Source organism: Harpegnathos saltator, unplaced genomic scaffold (genome assembly GCF_003227715.2).
Source record: "Harpegnathos saltator strain DR-91 unplaced genomic scaffold, Hsal_v8.6 scaffold694, whole genome shotgun sequence".
Taxonomy (NCBI): Eukaryota; Metazoa; Arthropoda; class Insecta; order Hymenoptera; family Formicidae; genus Harpegnathos; species Harpegnathos saltator.
Genome location: NW_020230531.1, coordinates 2,862,284 through 2,881,060, shown reverse-complemented (window position 1 = coordinate 2,881,060; position 18,777 = coordinate 2,862,284). Strand labels below are relative to the sequence as shown.

The 18,777-nt window shown below is 39.3% G+C and overlaps 1 protein-coding gene across 1 annotated transcript in view; it reads right to left on the bottom strand.

Annotated features, from left to right (window-relative positions):
* Nucleotides 1-2,696: 2,696 nt before the first annotated feature.
* Pgant2 (polypeptide N-acetylgalactosaminyltransferase 2) overlaps nt 2,697-18,777 on the bottom strand; it is a 204,843-nt gene continuing 188,762 nt past the window's right edge. The window contains exons 4-10 of the mRNA XM_011145214.3: nt 11,355-11,453; nt 9,032-9,099; nt 8,002-8,253; nt 7,624-7,839; nt 6,050-6,269; nt 5,651-5,861; nt 2,697-5,531 (exon numbers count right to left, since the gene is read on the bottom strand). Coding sequence (XP_011143516.1) covers nt 5,262-5,531; nt 5,651-5,861; nt 6,050-6,269; nt 7,624-7,839; nt 8,002-8,253; nt 9,032-9,099; nt 11,355-11,453 — 1,336 coding nt within the window. The 3' untranslated portion in view covers nt 2,697-5,261. The remainder of the gene's footprint in view (nt 5,532-5,650; nt 5,862-6,049; nt 6,270-7,623; nt 7,840-8,001; nt 8,254-9,031; nt 9,100-11,354; nt 11,454-18,777) is intronic.

Here is an 18,777-nt window from a genome sequence, read left to right as displayed (position 1 = left end):
TGAATGTAAAAAAAAGTGAATGTATGTATAAGTGAATGTATAAAAATTTAACTTTGTTATATAAATAAAAACCTTTATGTGACATATATCACAAATATCTATTTCTAGATTAGTTTTGTGTTATATTGCACCAGAAAATTAATAAAATATGTCTCAATTAGCAAAAAGAGGATATATAGATACAGCTTATGGTTGTGACGATACTTTTTATGTTAGTATTTATTTGCGATAAAATATCAAAGGTTAATAGTTATATAAAAATAAAGAAAAAGTTTGAGGAAAATGATCAAAGCTGCTTAATGTTAAATTATTAAAAAAAAGTAATAGAATGATGAAAGATCAATGCAAACTGATATAAAGAAAATATGTGAACCTATAATATAATTACAAGCGAAATTGCTTTAACATGACATGACAGACAAATAGAAGAGTTATAGCGATAGTGAAAAGTATCATGTTCAATGTCAAGTAATATTCTCTAGAAAATATTAAAATGTATCACCACGTATGTTTCAACCGTCATTGATGATATATATATCTCATATTTTATTGATAGAATTCTGCTATGGTTGTATTATGATCGCAAAATATTAATTTACCAGGAATGTCCCGTTATTTTATTAGAAACACTCGTTTTTATAATTACTGTAGTATCGCATTCTTAACACATACATATGTGTATATTTATATATAATTATTTTACATTTGCAAAATATAGAGCAGAGAAAATTTCAATGTTTAGCATTTTGAAGACAAATATACCGATATATAGAATTTATTATATGTACAATTTTTTTGTAACGATATTTGTATTTACTAAATATATTACATAGAATTCTTCGGATATTTTAAATAAATCTCGAAACAATATTTATTTTTTGAGTTTTCTAAAAGTATATAACGTTATTTTTACATTATTATTAACCATAATCTTCTCTTTCAACTTCTACTTTCGATTCTCTGTTTTTGATGAGGATTCTTTACACGACAGCTAAGTATATAAAGTCTTCAACATGCTAATATTTTGTGTGATTCGATGCAATAGCGATTTCAAATTCTATCGCAAAACTACTGTAATTGAAAAGAAGCGGATACTAAACTGGGGCGCTGAATTATTTCTCCAGGTTCGAGAAATTCTTTCTTGTCGAGCAAAATATCAGATTAACACGTACACACACACACACACACACACATACACACACACACACACACATATATATACACATACATACATATATGTGTGTATGTGTGTGTATATTTGATAGATTAAATGTTCATTCAATGTACAGCGATCTTATTCTATCTGCACCACAATTTCGCTTTCCGAGTACAAATTTTCGTATTACTGGACACACGAATTATTAACACTGATTAGTTACCGCTATCTTAAGATTAAGATCGATTTGCCTATTATATTACAATGTTACCGATCTTGGAAGTACGACGTGTCTCGTTAGCTTATATCTATACTTATGCCACGTGAATACATTTATGTACAGATAGACGAATATGGTTGTGTGTGGCGATTTTGCTTACATGAGAAATGCACGAAAGCGATGGATAAGTATTGACGCATACTGATAGCAAAACACGCTACTTGAAATCGTTAGGACGGGAGGGAGATAATTAATTAATGGAATATGTATAATTACATTTACAACGCGACAAAATTTAGTCATCACTCCAAAATATTCTGCACACCTGCATTTATATATGCACGCTGGAACACATTCTGTATTCCAAATGCATGTTTCTCGCTCTTATTTGCGATTTCTTTGAACCAGGATAACTTTCCTTAATAAATATGTTGCTACACCAACAGCATCTACTGACTGTTTACATGCGGCAATATTTTGTTTTTTGATTACTATCAAAAGGACTAAATTCACAAAACTTTAGTAGCAAACGTAATTGCCAAGGTGTTTGATATTAAAAGTTAAATATTTCGTTAATTAAGCTCCAAATCACTTCCGAGGCTGGGAGTAAAGTCTACTAGTATCTGGAAACAAAGTTCTCCGTTATCTACGCACTCCCGCAGCCTTTACGGGGCGGGATCCTTTAATTCCAATGTTAACTAACTCCGTAATGAGAGCTTCCTTTCAATCTCTCGGACTAAAGGAAAGTTGACTCGAAATCCTTCAAAGAATCTGCAACCGAAAGGAAGCGCGATAATGATACGTAGGGATATCCTATGTATATATTTACTATCTACGTATATATCGCCGGCGTAGCCGGTGTCCTGATTAAAGGAAGAACGTTTTAAAGAGGCAGCCCCCTTCTCACGATGCTATAACAAGAATCGCTGATTTCCTTAACATTTTGATTCTCAGAAGCAGCTTGAGATTACATACAATGTCGCGTTGTAATCGCACTCGTTTAATTAGGACACAGTCGTATTATTAATGAGTCGCGCATGATATATCTACATCGAAATATCATTAACTTACGGCCTATGTAAAATATCAATATAAAAAAAATCACCTAACGGATGTTTACATACTTCTTTAGCAGCTAGCTATAAAGCTAGCTATAGCTGAATGTGTGATATAAGGATGCCAGTGTATTATACAAAAGTTTATACGATAATGTTATTCGTCTCGCTTCGGCATTTATAGTATCAGCGCGAGGCGACGGCAGTAAGACATCGTCAGAAAGTATAAGTGTACAAAAGATCGCTTCTGCTATATGTAATGTTATATTAGTCGCAACTTCCACTTTAATTCACTTAACACGTTGTAGACGAATAATGGACGATGTTCCATTTTACTTCCGACTCGATCAAATGTTTCATATTCTTTTCTACTCTACTTAATGTCGATTCAACCTTGCACGAGGAATAACAATTTTTTTCACGTTTAACTATCACATTCGGGCTGAATCAAAGTTGTTCCTCTATATTTCATCGCAAGGTTTCTCACTCTCTGCCAAATTTTTTTTTTTCCAATTCACTGTCGCAACATTATTACTGAACTACAATATGTTAAGTATACTGATACCAGTTATTCCACGCTTTTCGCCTATTCGCACAACCAAGTAAGTATACGATTAGTTACAAAAATAAGTCTCTTTTTCTGCGATTCATAGCGCGTGTTTTTGATGGAAAAGCGTTTTGTTCGCCGCGGTTCGTCGTTTGATTGCGGAGAAGAGTCTCTGGCGCGTTTAGGCGCGCCGCATATATACTAAGACCAGATAAAAAGAACATACGCTGCCTGCGTGTGATTTTGGGCTCGACGAAAATAGCGACGTCAATAAGAAGCATCTCATGCCGTACCACTCACAATCGTATGTAAATCGAAATCAAGGCATGAATGTCTTAATTTTCCAATTGGCCCTTTAGCGTTGAATTAAAGAACATTTTGCAAAACTCTCGAAGTTTGCGTTGTGTTGTCTTTTTTAACTTCATATATTAAATTGTGCGATGCAGAGCGATAATATACAATTATTACATAATATAAATGCGTACGGAATTTTTGCTATTTCGTACGCTCTTTTTTCTTCACGTGCAAATAGCAAAGAACTTCTCCGCGGTCATCTGCTTAAAAGTATAATCTTAAAACGGTGTTTGTGTTCGTGTTGAAAAAAAAACGAGAACTATCAATTACCTAAAACGTACGAAGTAATGCCGTGTATAAAAGCTCTGGCAAACTTCGTTTAAAAATTGCACGTAAATAAATATATGTATATATGTAAAAAAAAGAACAATGAGCTGCCCATCGATTAGGCGTACTCAAGTACGTACCCGTACTAAATAAATGACTTGATTATTGGCCTATACTAGATTTTTATAGGGTTTATAGTAAAAAAAGAAAAATATCACGAATTTAGCTAATGTACGTTGTGAAACAGATTGATTGAATTATATTTTCGATTTTCGGAACTTTATTTCACTTCTCAATCTTATCAAATTTGATCGTAAACGATAATATGAAACAAGAAGAAAAGTTTGCTTTTTGCTTCGTCTTTACTATTCATCTTGATCTACGATGCTTTTGTTTTATCAATTTAGCGTTCTACTAATAATATCACTCAATTTTTAACTCTTCAAGCTACAACAGCTTTTCAGTTTTCAATCTCGAAATTTATACAAGTCTTTAGTAAGCATATATATTTACATTTATATAAATTTTGAGATTCTGTGGACGTTATTGTAAATTGAAGAATTAATAGCATGCGCGTAACACTAAACCAATCCTCATTTAAATAATATACTGTTCAAAGGAATGTGAAAATTCCTCGAGTTTAGTCATTACAAACCGAAAGTGCGTGACTGTTCCGTCGTATATGCACTTCAAACACATTTGACTTGTCATTACTTTAAATTTCGAAAATGAGATATTTTCCGTTTTATTAATATCTTCCTCGAGATTGGAAATGTCAAGAGTGACTTTTGTTACAACAGCATAATTTTTTATAATTTCATTTAAATCGATCACACGCGCACCGTCCGCATGGAACATATCATATGTGGACCTGATTACAGAGAGAGAGAGAGAGAGAGAGAGAGAGAAAGAGAGAAAGAGAGAGTAAAAGCGTTTTCGCAAATAGCGTGCTTCAGGTTGTAGCGTCGAATCAGTAACGCAACTTCTGCGCTATCACTCTTCGCGTACTTTATACTATTTTATCATAAATAATTTTACACTGACTATATCTATTATGAGACCTCACCGTTTATCTCAGTAAGATTAATCTTCTGTCATTGTAAAAGAAGTACGTTACGATAATCTAATGTCATTTTAATGCTCAGAAAAAGAAAAGAAAGAACGATCAAAAGCGATATTGAGAGAGAAACCGAAGCTTATATAGATTATTATCATGTACACCAGGCAGTCTTAAAACCCCTTTCATCCTTTTCTCTTTACGAAATTGTCCTGTCTTATGGTACTACTTTCAGTAACATTGTCAGATAATTCTTAGACTCCTTTCATCTAACGTACAGCTCTATTCAGACGTCACAGGACATGCTGCATCGGGGACTTGCGAACATGCAAGTCAGCGTGGTACAAGATAGACTCTTCACCGATATCACCTGGGAGATGGTGAAGAGCGGCGATTATCGCACAAAGATACACCCAGTTTGCGATAGTAGTATCTGCGCGGATAGATCGGTCGAATCGCGCGCGTACAGCCGTTCTCTAATTAAGTAACGTGCCACTGACCGATCGACCTTGCTGAGAAGGATGACCATGGCGATGTCGTTGCACTCGCGCGCGCGTTAAATGAGAGTTCGCGGGTGAATAGCGTGTTCACCGCAACCATATCAGCTAGTGATTGTGATTGTAAAGATGCCACCTCTGCGTCTCCGCGTTCGAGTCGCACTTCTCCGCGGTGATGCCGCGCTGCGCGTGATATCTCGAGTCCACGCACACGGGGATCCTGGAGTGGCGTATCAAGCCGCCCTCCAAGTGCCGCCACTTTTGATTCTCGCTGCCGTCGCAGATTTGCATCAGCAGCGTCGTTCCCTTAGCGTACACCGGCAGCGTCAGACAGAGATCGTGGTGCTTGATCAGGCCGTCCTTCGTGAGGCCCCATTCCTGCGAAACAATTGCAAAAAGAAAAAGAAAGAGAAAGAAACATTAGCGTTTGTGCGAAGTCCCGGCGGCGATGTATATGCGATTTCTTGTCTAGAATACTTTTGCGGCTGAACGCTCACCTGGTTGCCGCCGGTGTCGTGGCAAGGATAGAGACCCACGTTTCCGTCTAGAAGGTGGCCCATGCTGTCTAAACAAGCGGTACCTTGCTTCAGAGAACCTCCCGGACCACCTTCGCTCGTAGGTATGACTAGTTCCGGGTACACATTCTTAAGATACCAGCTGAAAGGTTTGCAATGCAACCTCCGTTTTAACTCCATCCTGTCTTGGATGCTTCAACAGATAATTATTTACATGATTGATACGATTGATACGATTGAATTGCGTGTGTCGGTCAATAAACATTATCATTCTCATATTTTATGTATAAATGTGATATACATGTATTTTAATCCGAATCCGTGATAATTGAGTGTCGCGTTTTAATAGTCTGACTGAAACACCGGCAAGTTCTAACTTACTTCCCGTAAGGGATGTTTCGTGCCAGTGGTACGGCATTATAGTAAAACTGCTTGTAGTCGTCCATCCATACTTCGGCGGCGCGCCTCGTGTTTCGAGCAAACACGTTTCCACTACCTCCGGGGAACGAGTAAGGATGACGTTTACGAAATACATGGCCCACACGTGAGCAGGGGATAATCTCCAAACTGCCACCGCATTGCCACACGCGGAACGATATTTCTGAAAGAAGGTTACAAGTGCACGTAGTAAGTGCTAACATCAAACGTGAGAGAATAAACATCAGAGAAAAAATACACAATTATCCTCTTTAACTTCCTTTTATTCAATTCATATTGTTCTTTATATTTGTAAGAATGGCTTTTGTCGTGTGCGGTATAAGCGGGACGTAAGGGAGTGCAAATTTTTGCATAAATTTGTCTTGTACCTTAAAGTGTATATAAGCGAAATTTAGTAATTAGAAAAATGCCCTTTTATCAACTCTTTTGTCGAGTTATGTTAAGCTGAAATAATGTTAGCGTTTTATTCCCAAGGAGCTCAGCAACTTTTCTTCAGTGCGAAACGGGGTCGGAGTTATTTCTAACTTCACACTACCGACGTATATTGGTTTTCTTGTTATGTTTTTCCACGAAGCTTTTACAAACTACACACACAAGACAAGGTAGTTTCTGTCAAATACTTCGTTTTCTCATGTTTGAAATGTGCAATCTTCCAACGCACGTACTATCTTCCCTGACAAAGTTGGGAAAATAGCGAGGCGTGTCTCGTATATGTGCATTTAAATGTGAAGCACAGCGTGTTTCGTATGTGTGCGTTTAAATGTGAAACTTATGTACTAACTCGTACCAACAACCGAAACCAATTGAACGAATGTTAACAAATCTATCGATCGATCTTCCATCATAATGGACAAAATTAAAGAAGAAGTTATTCGTGTGTAACGAGAAAAAGCAGAAAATCGCGATTCCCCGTGAACTTTTGAATCGAAATGTTCCTGAGCATTTATGTTAGCATAGCTGTCGGATGTAGTGATGAATGAGCTAATATTTACGCCGGTACGAGATCCAATGCTTTTTAATAAAATTTAATAGGAGGCATTCATTAAAACTTGTTGAGAAATTATAACTTTCGACTATATTGATCCAATAAAAAGTTTACTTTCCTGCAAAATACTCATCGCGAGCTGCGCGTGCCTCATAAGAAAGTTTTTGTAACGAAGTACATCGACCACGTGCAATACCTTTCATAGCATTTGCAAGTTTCTTAAAGCGAAATAGCTTCCGACGTTATCTTTAGGAAGCGAATAATAACACCAGTGTAAAAAGCATTTTTATAAAACAACTAGATATTTCCTTGTCGCAAGTTTTAAATAGCGCAACATTGCCAATTAAATCTCGAATTAAAACATCGAAAAAAGATGATGTCTTAAAGCATCATTTTTTGCGAAGATCGAGAATTCTGAGAGTGTCTTGAATCAAACATCAGAGCACATCATTTTTAATTATATTTATCGGAGTGATTTTGATCGCATTTCCAAGCATTCTGTACGTAGAAGTAAAATTGTGTAGCGCCCTACCGAGATTTTCGCCGCCCCAAACGTCCATCTGTGTATCGTATTTGCCGAGTTTTTCGAAGTATGCTTTGTTGATGACAAACAGTCCGCCAGCAATCATAGGGGTCCTAATGGCTTGCGTCGGATCTTTTTGTCTTGCCTGACGTTCTATCTGGCTGAGGTATTCCCATTTAAAGACTAAACTCCAGTCGAACCCACCTCTGAGATCGGCGGATGCACCTGATGAAATGAAATAGAATTGTTTTGATGAAGACATTTTGTTTAGATAAAATGTAAAAATCAAAATATTCAATTATCCGGAAACGAGTCCCAATTTTTATTGAAAACATTTATATAATTGCGGAAATTCGTCAACACTCATGGTACGTTGCAGGCACTCACCGATATATTGAAAAGTATCCATACTGATTACATCGATTACAGGGCATACCACCCTCGTTGGATCTTCGGCTACCCTCTCTAGAAGAGGCTCGATCCAGTCGGCGTTACATTCGCAGTGTGAGTCCAAAAATGTCAATACATTCGCGGTAGCTGCGTCCGCACCCCGAACACGCGATCTCATCAGACCCTCCCTCTTTTCATTCCTAATCACGCGAACCTTGTGGATGCGGGACAATTCTTCGCCGTCCTCGGCTACAAACAAATCAATCTTTTATACTTCGCGATATTTTCTCTTATTATGCGTGTTAAGGGCGTGTGATGTTTACATATTTGTGAAAAAAAATAGTTACAATTTTACACGCCCTTCATTATGCTAAATAAATATAAACGCCCTAATATCGTTCTCTCATCGTTTCAAATATTAATTATTGTTTATATTTAATAATTATTATTTATGTCTCAATCAAGGCAGTCGAATGATTTCTCGTTAAGAAAAAATAAATCCCAAACTGGCATGTGTGTTTGCAAATTTACCGACATTACATTACTTACAATCGTATAAGCAATATCATAAATGACATATTAACCTCGAGCCGCCTACCAACGCCTAGTATTAAACGCGATATTCAATGTAATATTGAACATAATTCTCCGTAACTGAATATACATATAATTTACATTTTAATTGCGGTAAATTGCGTTTAATATTATATGTGATATTCTCTTCGTGACGAGTTGGCCCATGAGTAACCCATCTGTCATTCGCATTGCTTATATATATATATATATATATATATATAGGACTAATGATAATTTATATTTTCATATTGCCATCTTTTGATATATAAGCAGCGATTGAAATTTATGTATTAAATGACGCTTTTCTGTAATATAAGCTGCTAATGTTTACAAAAATGTTTAACTCTTGTGTTACGAATTTACGAATTTGGGACATATGTGTCCTGTTAGTAATGAAAGGGTTAATTTATTTTAAGTATATAAATAAGTAAATAGATGTAAAACTACTTACGGTGATCGCTGAAGTCATCCACTAGAATAATTTCTTTGATAAGATGTTCAGGACTTCTGTTCAGCACGCTACAGGGAACAGTAAAAATTTCATTACGAAAAAGCTTAAAGTTAAATTTAATGATATGTACTGAGATAGAAATCATATAATAATAGATAATACATATTAATATATATGTGATATAAATAGTAATATTAATACATACATGACAAAAACAATAAAATAAATATTATATGTAAATAAAATAGAAAAAGATATTTAATCTACTTGTTATCATGTATATCATTTACCATATCGCCATCGTGATGGGATTTTAAATGTTAATATTGATTGACATAAAATCGTCTTTCAATATAATAAGCTTTTTTTTTTAAATATAATTTAAAACTCAACGCGTAATTTCTTCTTTAATCACTGTCATTCATTTCTATATAAACTTTTCCAGTCGATTAACGTCAAGTAAACTGAGGCATCGAATTGACGGAAGAACAGAAGCTTTGGATTGTCCCATTGAATCTTTTATCAAAGTTTCAAAGACTTTACGCCACTTGCTCCTTGTTTGAACATTCTCGTATCGCCTCACACTGTTTCACTCGCGAGTTTGGTACAAGAGGATTGTTGCAAATAATTAGAGGGTTCTCCTTTTCATTAATTAAAACTCTATACTAACAATAAGTCGATAAGGAAAGATTAATTTCGTGGTCATCTTTTAAATCAATTTCTCACGTCAACAGCTTTATTAATTTCATTTTAACGAGATAATAAAAAAAATAATATTCCCTCAACTCCTTTGTCTATCTCGCTAAAAATACCAACATTTCAACTCTTGCTGAAAATTTTGACAAGGCGTAAAATTGATCGCGGAAAATTTCGTGGCGCATCTAGACGATGGTGTAGTGCGGTCTCATCGCGGTAATTAAGACTTCCTTTTAATTTCATCAACCGGCGCGATAGAGCCGATATATTTCCCTGACGCTGCCATGTTACGGTCTTAAATAAATTTTCCGACTCTCTCCTGCTTCCTTCTTCCGGTTCGACGAGAACTTCAAGCAACTTTTGCACGGAGGCTACCTCCGGCGAGTAATGTGGCTCGAACTTCCCTTCATTCCGTGGGGTGCCTCGCAGCGAAAAAATGTTTTAATTGATACGAAGACGCTTATGAGAAAAAACCAGTGATTTACGTCGTCGCGTCGTCTAGACTGAAACGATATGAAGAAAAAAGACAGAATTAGTTACGTGAAACATGGAGTGAAATATTTGAGACATTGGTAGAATCGATAAAATCAAAGAAGAAATATAACACGCTATATCGTGCAGAATATGTCTGTAAAATAAGCAACTGGAGAGGCGCCAAGTCCATAGACTACCATAGAGATTGAGTATTTCTCTGTGCCATTTTTTTATTCACTACTATTTGGAAAGAAAAGGAAAGATAGAGAGAGAGAGAGAGAGAGAGAGAGAGAGAGAGAGAGAGAGAGAGAGAGAGAGAGAGAGAGAGAGAGAGAGAGAGAGAGAGAGAGAGAGAGAGAGAGAGAGAGAGAGAGAGAGAGAGAGAGAGAGAGAGAGAGAGAGAGAGAGAGAGAGAGAGAGAGAGAGAGAGAGAAAAAGAGAAGTTCAAGATATTTTAATGATAAAAATAAAATACGTCCGCAAATTAAAAACATCAAATATAATTTTGTCATTCGAGAACCTTGTTTCTCAAATGAAGTTAATTTCATTAACTGCTCATATTTCCTACAAACAAAAAGTATAATTTTCAATATCTGCCCTCGAATATCCGTCAAAGATCTCTCGAATTCTTCGGTCCGTCGCGCACACGTGTGCGTGTATACGAGCGCATAATAAGTGCGAGGGATAAAACGATGGAACGACGATTAGAAAATTCCATCGCACGTCGTCGCCCACCGCCGGCTAGCATTGAGAATTTTCCTGCATCCCGTTGATGTGTCGGGAATGGAAGATTGCCGCGGCACGTATACTATCCACGACCGCGTGAGAATTTGTCGATCGTCAATTATTTTACATTTAGGAACTCGATCGTAACGACGCTAACATATTAATCAACATATTAACATGTTAATTACACATATCTCAATATCTTCTGCTTTTACATTTCATAAAAAAAATTTTTTTTTTTATAATGCTTTTATATTTTTATAACTGCGGAAAGCAGAAGTGTATACTTGAAACTCTGTCTGTTCGTGTAATTTGTAATGACGATATATAAATTATCAAGGAGAAACCAGAAGAAAAGAGCTGCCCATTTAAATTAGAAATATAACCACCTTGCATTTTATGCAAAGCACGATTGTTCCAAACTTACCTGACGACGGTTCTGAGTAGCGTAGACCGTGCCTCATTGTGGAAAGTAATTATAACAGAAGTCGGTGGGAGATCCCGTCGCCATTGTTTCATCCTACACCTATAACGAGAAAATAGCGTAGTTATAATAGTTGTTCGGACACGTAAAAATGATTCGATGAAAATACAACAAAAGTGAAAATTATTACGCAAATTGAAAAAATTATAATTCAGCTGTATTTTGTATCGTATTCTGTCTGTCTGTCTGTGCTTGGATGTGCGATTTTCTAATTTTACAACATTGGTTACCGAATGACAACTGCCTGCGAAAGCGAGAAGAAAGTGGTATCTCCAAACAAATTCTATGGAAAACTGCAATTGTACCGTGAGACTGACGATATGCTTTTTAATATCTCGTGCAAACTAAAGAAACGATCATATTAGTATTTCGATATCGCGCTGCGTAATAAATTCCTTTTTCGACATCATATTGGACCCTGTAATTTATTATTCAAATTGTTTTAATATTTTGTCTAAGTTTTTTCTTGATGTTGTTCGCATGCTAACGTGCCTGTGAATTTATTTTACAAACACGTTATTCGATTCCATGCTTGGTGACGGATAACACACTGCAATGGAATGCTTCAATATTGGCAACTCGATTGATGCGACGAATTATCGGTAAATATTGATTGGTTATCGCGGTACATCCAAATTCCATACACGGTTTCACTTACACGTGTCCTAGATTAATTAAATCTCCAGCCTAAAAAGCTCTTCAGTCGTATTTTCTATCAAATCTTTTTCAGAAGAGCAGTATTTAGGTACGAATGATATTTCAAGAATAAATATGTAAATCAAATTTTGTATATTATTTTATTTTTCTATATAATTTTGTTAAACGACCTAACATTTAAAATTTGTTAACATATCAATAATCTGAGGTATTTCCCATTTAATAGTAACAAATATATGATCACGGTACGTGGACTTATTTGGAAAAGTAGCGCTTTCAGCGATATATAACGTTATTGAAACTATTTTGACATTAAGTTCCTTTGTCAATGTGACCCATTAAAGAATATTAATTTAGGATCATTTGAGTATTCTCGCCAAAATTCATGTTAATAAGGTGTGGGTGGTTTTCGAAAGTTACCCTATGTATCCTTTATTATTTCCACTTCCTTTTAAATTGCATTTTAAATACAATCCGTTAAAAAAACATAAAACTGACTGATTTTGAATTATAAATCGAAGATTCCTATTGGTTCTTAATATAGATCAATTTCCATTTCAACGTCAACACAAAAATCGATACGTTTCGCCTCTAGGGAACCGTGTTAATTTGTTTTTATTCCACGGAAGAACGATTTCGTATTTATCGAAAGCGCAGTAATTTCCCTTTTATGACGCTTTTCGTTTCAAGTTGCTACGACGTCTAAAAGAGGAGAAATTGACGTTTGCATCGATTCGCGATCTCGATCATCCTGGTAAGACTCCGCACGCTGCGGAGTCGGCGTGCAGAGTCACGTGCTGCTCGACACGGCGCGGGATGAAAAACAATAGCCACATTCCGCAGCCGCGCCTTCAGAGGTCATGTCTCACATTGTACGTGACGCAGAGACCGCCGCGGCCTTGCCCCCACTCCACGCGGCCAGCATGGCCGTTCTGACCACGTGTTCTTGACCACGCGGTCATTTGCCTCATGTCGGTACGACAAGGACAGCATGAAAACAAACTACGTCGACGCGAGAGTGAGCGTAGTATCGCTCTGGCGCTAAATCAGGCCGAAGCGCAATGTTAATCTGATATATCATGCCGTGACATTAAATTATTGTAACTCAGTAATTATCGATTGAGCAACATAGAATGGAGCAACATAGAATGGAAAGCAATCTCTTTGACGCGAGCTCCCGCATGCTGTCTATGTTGCTCTTTTATCGCTGACTCGAAAGAATCGAGTTGTGATCGATAAAAGCACGGCAAACCGTTCACATGAGCAATACGCAGTCTCTCTATTTCATTCGCGATAAAATCTTCCAGGCATCGTCTTTCTTCTCGTCCATTGTAGTAGTAGCGAGATTAATATTGTTGTCCGTAATATTACTTTTGAAGGAGAATGGCTGCGTGTTTATCGGAAGCATGGCAGAGTTTCAATTTCCCAATGGGTTTGATTTCAATCGTCGCTTCTTCTAGAAACGAAGCTGCGCTCTCGATCGGTATGACATTCCATCGTACTGAAGCGGAATTAATGACACCTGCTGAATTCTGTAACGCTGGGATGAAGCGTAATCGTGTTATGTAGACGTACGCGATAACGCGATAACGGGTCTTACGCTTCCGCGTTATCAGTTGGCCGATCAACCACGCGTGCTCAGTGGAACTTTAAAAGGCTATAACACGTGCATGCGGCGCAGGCTGCAGCGCGCTCGTCGATAGCGAGTGTGACGAAACTTGAAAGGACTACAACTTTGGAAACGAATCGACGTAGATGTGAGATAAGAACTAATCGTTGTGCCATCTCGCGCACGTCTGTGTTGCTCTCGATGAGACTATCTTCCTTCGTTTGTGACGTTGAAGTCGTTGTATTCTTTCTTTTATCCCTTCCAACGTAACAACAAAGAGATTAATATTATTGTTGCAGATCGAAGCGAAGGAATGATTAAAAAACTTAACTTATAAAAGATAATAGAAAATAATATGTGAGAAGTAAATAAATGAAATAAATAAATAAAAGAGCTAAATATCTCGATTAGATTTTTTCTTATTTTTTTTTGCTCCTGCGTGTTTCCTTCAATTCTGAAGTATTCTGTATAGGAAAAGTATAATTCTCTTCCATAGCATTTGGAAGCTCGACATTCGTACAATTTACCCACGTTTCAATATATCTTTGCGATTTTGCAAGATAGAGACGCTAGTCGTTGGGGGCACGCATTACGCGATCGATAAAGGATATGAGAATACTTTCTATCATTTTGGGTAAAATTTACTGCAGATTTCACTTTTTTCATCATAACCTAGAGATTTTTATGACGTCTTTCGAGAGATATATGTCTCGAGAATTTTATATTTGATCGTGCTTACTCGTAACGTAAATTAGAGACGAAGCTTTGTAGCCGTCACATAAATTAGCTTCGAATATTTGCAACGGTATTAGTTTGCGTTATATTCATAAATTCTCGCTGTACCGCATCCGCAAAGACATTTGGCTCGAAAATCGTATTGTCCACGTATCTTCACGTAGACGGACCCAAAATGCTGGTGGTCGAAGTAAACACCGATACAGATTAAAGTTACTTCGTGTAATTTATTTTCTTTCAGAACGCATTTCTGAATTTATTCGTTAAAATACACATTACTTTGAACGGCGCTGAAAAGTTTTCAATAAGAAAAGAAAGAAAGTTGAGTTTAAGAGTTGCTGGCGCTTTTTAATTTATGCAAAACAATATGCGAGTCAGCAAAATAAACCCTTATTTCAATTTCGATTTAATTATCGAGAAATTTCAAGTTTTCACTTGAATTTTCCGTCAGCGTACCGTATCCACATTTTACGTTTTACGCCCGTAACGATATCGAATCCTTAGTTAATCTATTAACAACGCACAATGTCGCGGGAACAATCGGACAATTTCATTTAGTTCGCAGTCGCGCATTTGCTTCGCGAGCTCGCAACATTTTTCTCCGTATTCATTGTCGGAGGATGGAAATAAGGAGAGATCGTAAGAGCCACAATCGCGATGCTGCGGCCGTAATGTATCGCATTCCGTGTCTGCGACGAGGCGTCGCGCCGGGAGAACGATGGAAACTGCCTAAGCGCTAGGAACAGCGCTTAAACGGAGGAAATAAGAAGGCAGAGAAAGAAATAAGAAGACGATCACTCGGGGCACTCGGGGGCACTCGAGGCCGGAGTAGAAGGTACATAAATGCGGCCAGACGACCAGAACGATCCCAATATGTCAGCCCCTCTTTCCCGAGATAAACTCGCGGGACGTGCGGCGAATGTATTTACCGTGTAGGTGCATAGGTGCGCGTGAGTGCACTTTTTCGCGCCGTCGCGCTTCAAACGCGAGATCGCGAGAAAGTTTCGCCGGAAGTTACCGCCTCGTGCGCGAGTCATCATCGGCCAGGAAGGAATGACCGATGACTGCGTGTGACTGTGATTTATTCGTCCGAAGGCGGACTCGCGTCTGTCGAAGTCAAATGTCCGCGCTGATAGTCTGCCTGCGTGTGCCGTATGTGACACGTGATCTTTAAACGTGTTTCGCACGTGCGTGCTGTTCCATCGCGCACACGCGTGCGCGACGCGTTGAAGAGAACTTTCACAGCTCATCCCTCGTGAACGGCTGTGAGTTCCTTGCCGATCCTGTTCCCGGTCAATTAATCATCTTCTGCAAGGCGATCTATCGAATTATATAAGCTAATTTAATTGATAATCGAAGTCACACATACGATGACACGTTTGTGCAATACGCGTTGCCATCTGAAGAGCAAATCGTTACGTGTCACAAGTCCGAGTTCGACTTCTCTCATTACGGTGTTATCCCTCGTGTAATCGAGTGCCTCGGGGTGGTAGACAACCGCGGTAATGAGTAATTTACACACTCATCAGCAAGCATGCTTATTCACCTTCGAAGCGCCTTCGCTCGAACGTCCCGCCGCTGCCACGGCGCAGCGGTGCGGGTATCGACAAATTAATTCGGGGGACCATAATTCCGCATTAAACCGGGCTAGTCTCGGCGACGACATGTTTGTCGACAACGAAATTGCACGCGAGCCTTAAAGCGAGTCCGGCAGATGAGACGGATCATCCGGCCGGTTTAATTCGAAACTTCAATTTAGGATCCGCTCTCCGCGCGCTATATCCGCTAAAGTGGATAAAGCGGCTGGCCCGCGCGATTCCATTGGACGCGCGATCGCATATACGATGTTTCACGAGCACACATGTACGTACATGTTCGCGCGGATTGACCATTGCCGGAGAACGCGTCCTACGAGAGAGCGGAGCGCAGCTGCGAAAGCAGTACAAGCCGATGCAATTAAAACAAACTAATGCCATCATTGTTCCCGTCGAAAATGTTGATCGATCTGAAGCGACCTAAATCGATCTGAAGCGACATTATATCATGGGATTCGAGTAACGAATATAACGATACTCAACCATTTCGCCAATGTCATCCTTCTCGATACGAACTCGCGACTTGAGGAACGTCAGATCGGAATAAAGGAACTCGCGTTTCTCACACGTCTCAAGCTAGTTTTCTCGTCTGATGCGCGTGATTAAAACTTTCCCGAAGGGGATCAAGGAAAGAGACATTCTTTACATCCTTTGTTCCGGATGAATATTGTAGAATTCTGAGATTCTCGCAAAATAAAATAATAACCAGATTGGTAAGTTATTGTAGATTTGCAGAAAAGTGCACACTCCGATTTCAAAATACCGTATATTAAAAGCGAGTTCACCATGTTCGAGATACAAAAGGTGGATATATGCGTATCGTGTCAAAGAGAGGAAGAGAGAGAGAGAGAGAGAGAGAGAGAGAGAGAGAGAGAGAGAGGACACTCGCACATCTTTTTAATAGTATCAGTCGACTCCTTCGGTGCCAACTTGTGAGCTTTCGTCGCTTGCCTTAATATCGTAGCACGAAATCGTAAGAGGTAGACAATAAGATTTTACAATATTATAGTCGCGTATATGTGTGTGTGTGTGTGTATATACAAAAAATCGATACCAACAACAGCTGCTCTCTCACATATTCGGGCACATCAGTGCGCGGTGGCGTAACTTTGCCTTAACAGCTCCGTGCCGTCTGGCAATGCCAGATTTCCAAAGCACATATTGCGTAAACACACACTGGTTGTTCGACTCATCTCCACACCGTAGGATCCATTAAAGCGCTTATACGAACGGCCGTTGTTGGCGAACAGCGATGGCGAATGGCAAGGAGCAGACGGAGAAAGGGCACGAAACGCGTATTAGGACGCGGCGCGTTCAACGGCTCGCGGAGATACAGCTTTTTCCCTGGGAAACTTCCGCGCGCGTTGCTCGTCGAGGGACGAACTCACGAAACAGGATATTAAATTTTTAATCCATCACCGGGCCGGCACGGCGAAGTTTAGCGGACGCGGGTGTTCCGGAACAAGAAAATCGCCGTCATCCGCGCAGGGGGAAGGAGAAGAGCGGAGGAGGAAGGTAGAGAACGTCATAAATCGTTGTTGCCCAGATCGAATTGCGTTCTCGCTCTCGATCCGATCGGCGTGATTATTTAGGATATAAGCCATTTCCGACGTGGTTTTCCCCGACGGTGTATCAATTTCTAAACGAGCGAGCCGGAACGTGCAACTCGCGCTGAGGCGCGCGCGTGTCCGCGTCGGTCGACAGGGAGACGACGCGAAATGTCATTTAGCGCTCCCAATAAATTACAGCGTTCTCCGTTTATATGTTGCTTCAGCGACAAAATGTTGCATCAGACCGTTATCGGGCAAAAATTTTGCGGGTCGGTGAAACCGAACACGACGCGACGCGAATAATCGCTCGCCTGGTAACGATGTTGAGTTTCCAGGTCGACACATTCATTGCATAATTCATAATTTAATTTCACGTCGCCCGCTTGGTATAAACATTATCGAATTGAGCATCATCGACGTTTATTATTACGACGGTAAATCACACGAAGTGAAGTGTAAAATGACAACAATGACGGGCGGCGGACGATAATCGATGCAAATGTGCGGTTCGTTCGAATTGACACTCGGAAAAAGTCGCGCTCATGGAGTTGTATAAATTAATGCGCGGCGAGCAATGTGGCTACGTTCGGCTGCATGAGCATCAGCTCGTCAGAAATATTTACATACATGCATTTTTTACTTCTCCCTCAGGCTTCAATGCGTCTTCCCTTCTCACTCCCTCCTCCTATCGTATTATCGTGTTTTCCTTCATCATTATCCGTCGAATCCCATTCAACTCCCGTAGATTACACCGTAAATTCCAGTGGCGATGTATTTGCACACATTTTTCGCATGCAGATATACGGCGGGGACGAAGCGAATGGGGCGCGTTGATCGCGCATGATTTTGTGCCGCGTTGCAAAACGTATCGCCGCTGCCGCCGCCGTCGCCGCCGCCGTCGCCGCCGCCGCCGACTGTCTGGCGAGCGCGCAAATCACGCTAACGCCAAAAATCATGTTACCCTCGGACATCGTGCACTCCCGGATCGTGTTTTGTCCGTGAGCCGCGCGTTAATTTCGGAAAATGCAAAAAGCATTCTCGTGCTCGCGGCAAAAGCGCGGCCGGTATATTGCGTTCTATGAAATCAGAGTGCATTGCGCCCTGGTTTACAGAGCTGTTTGGTGTCGCGAAAAACGAGAGGAGGAAGAGAGAGAGAGAGAGAGAGAGAGCGAGAGAGAGAGAGAGAGAGAGAGAGAGAGAGAGAGAGAGCGAGAGAGAGA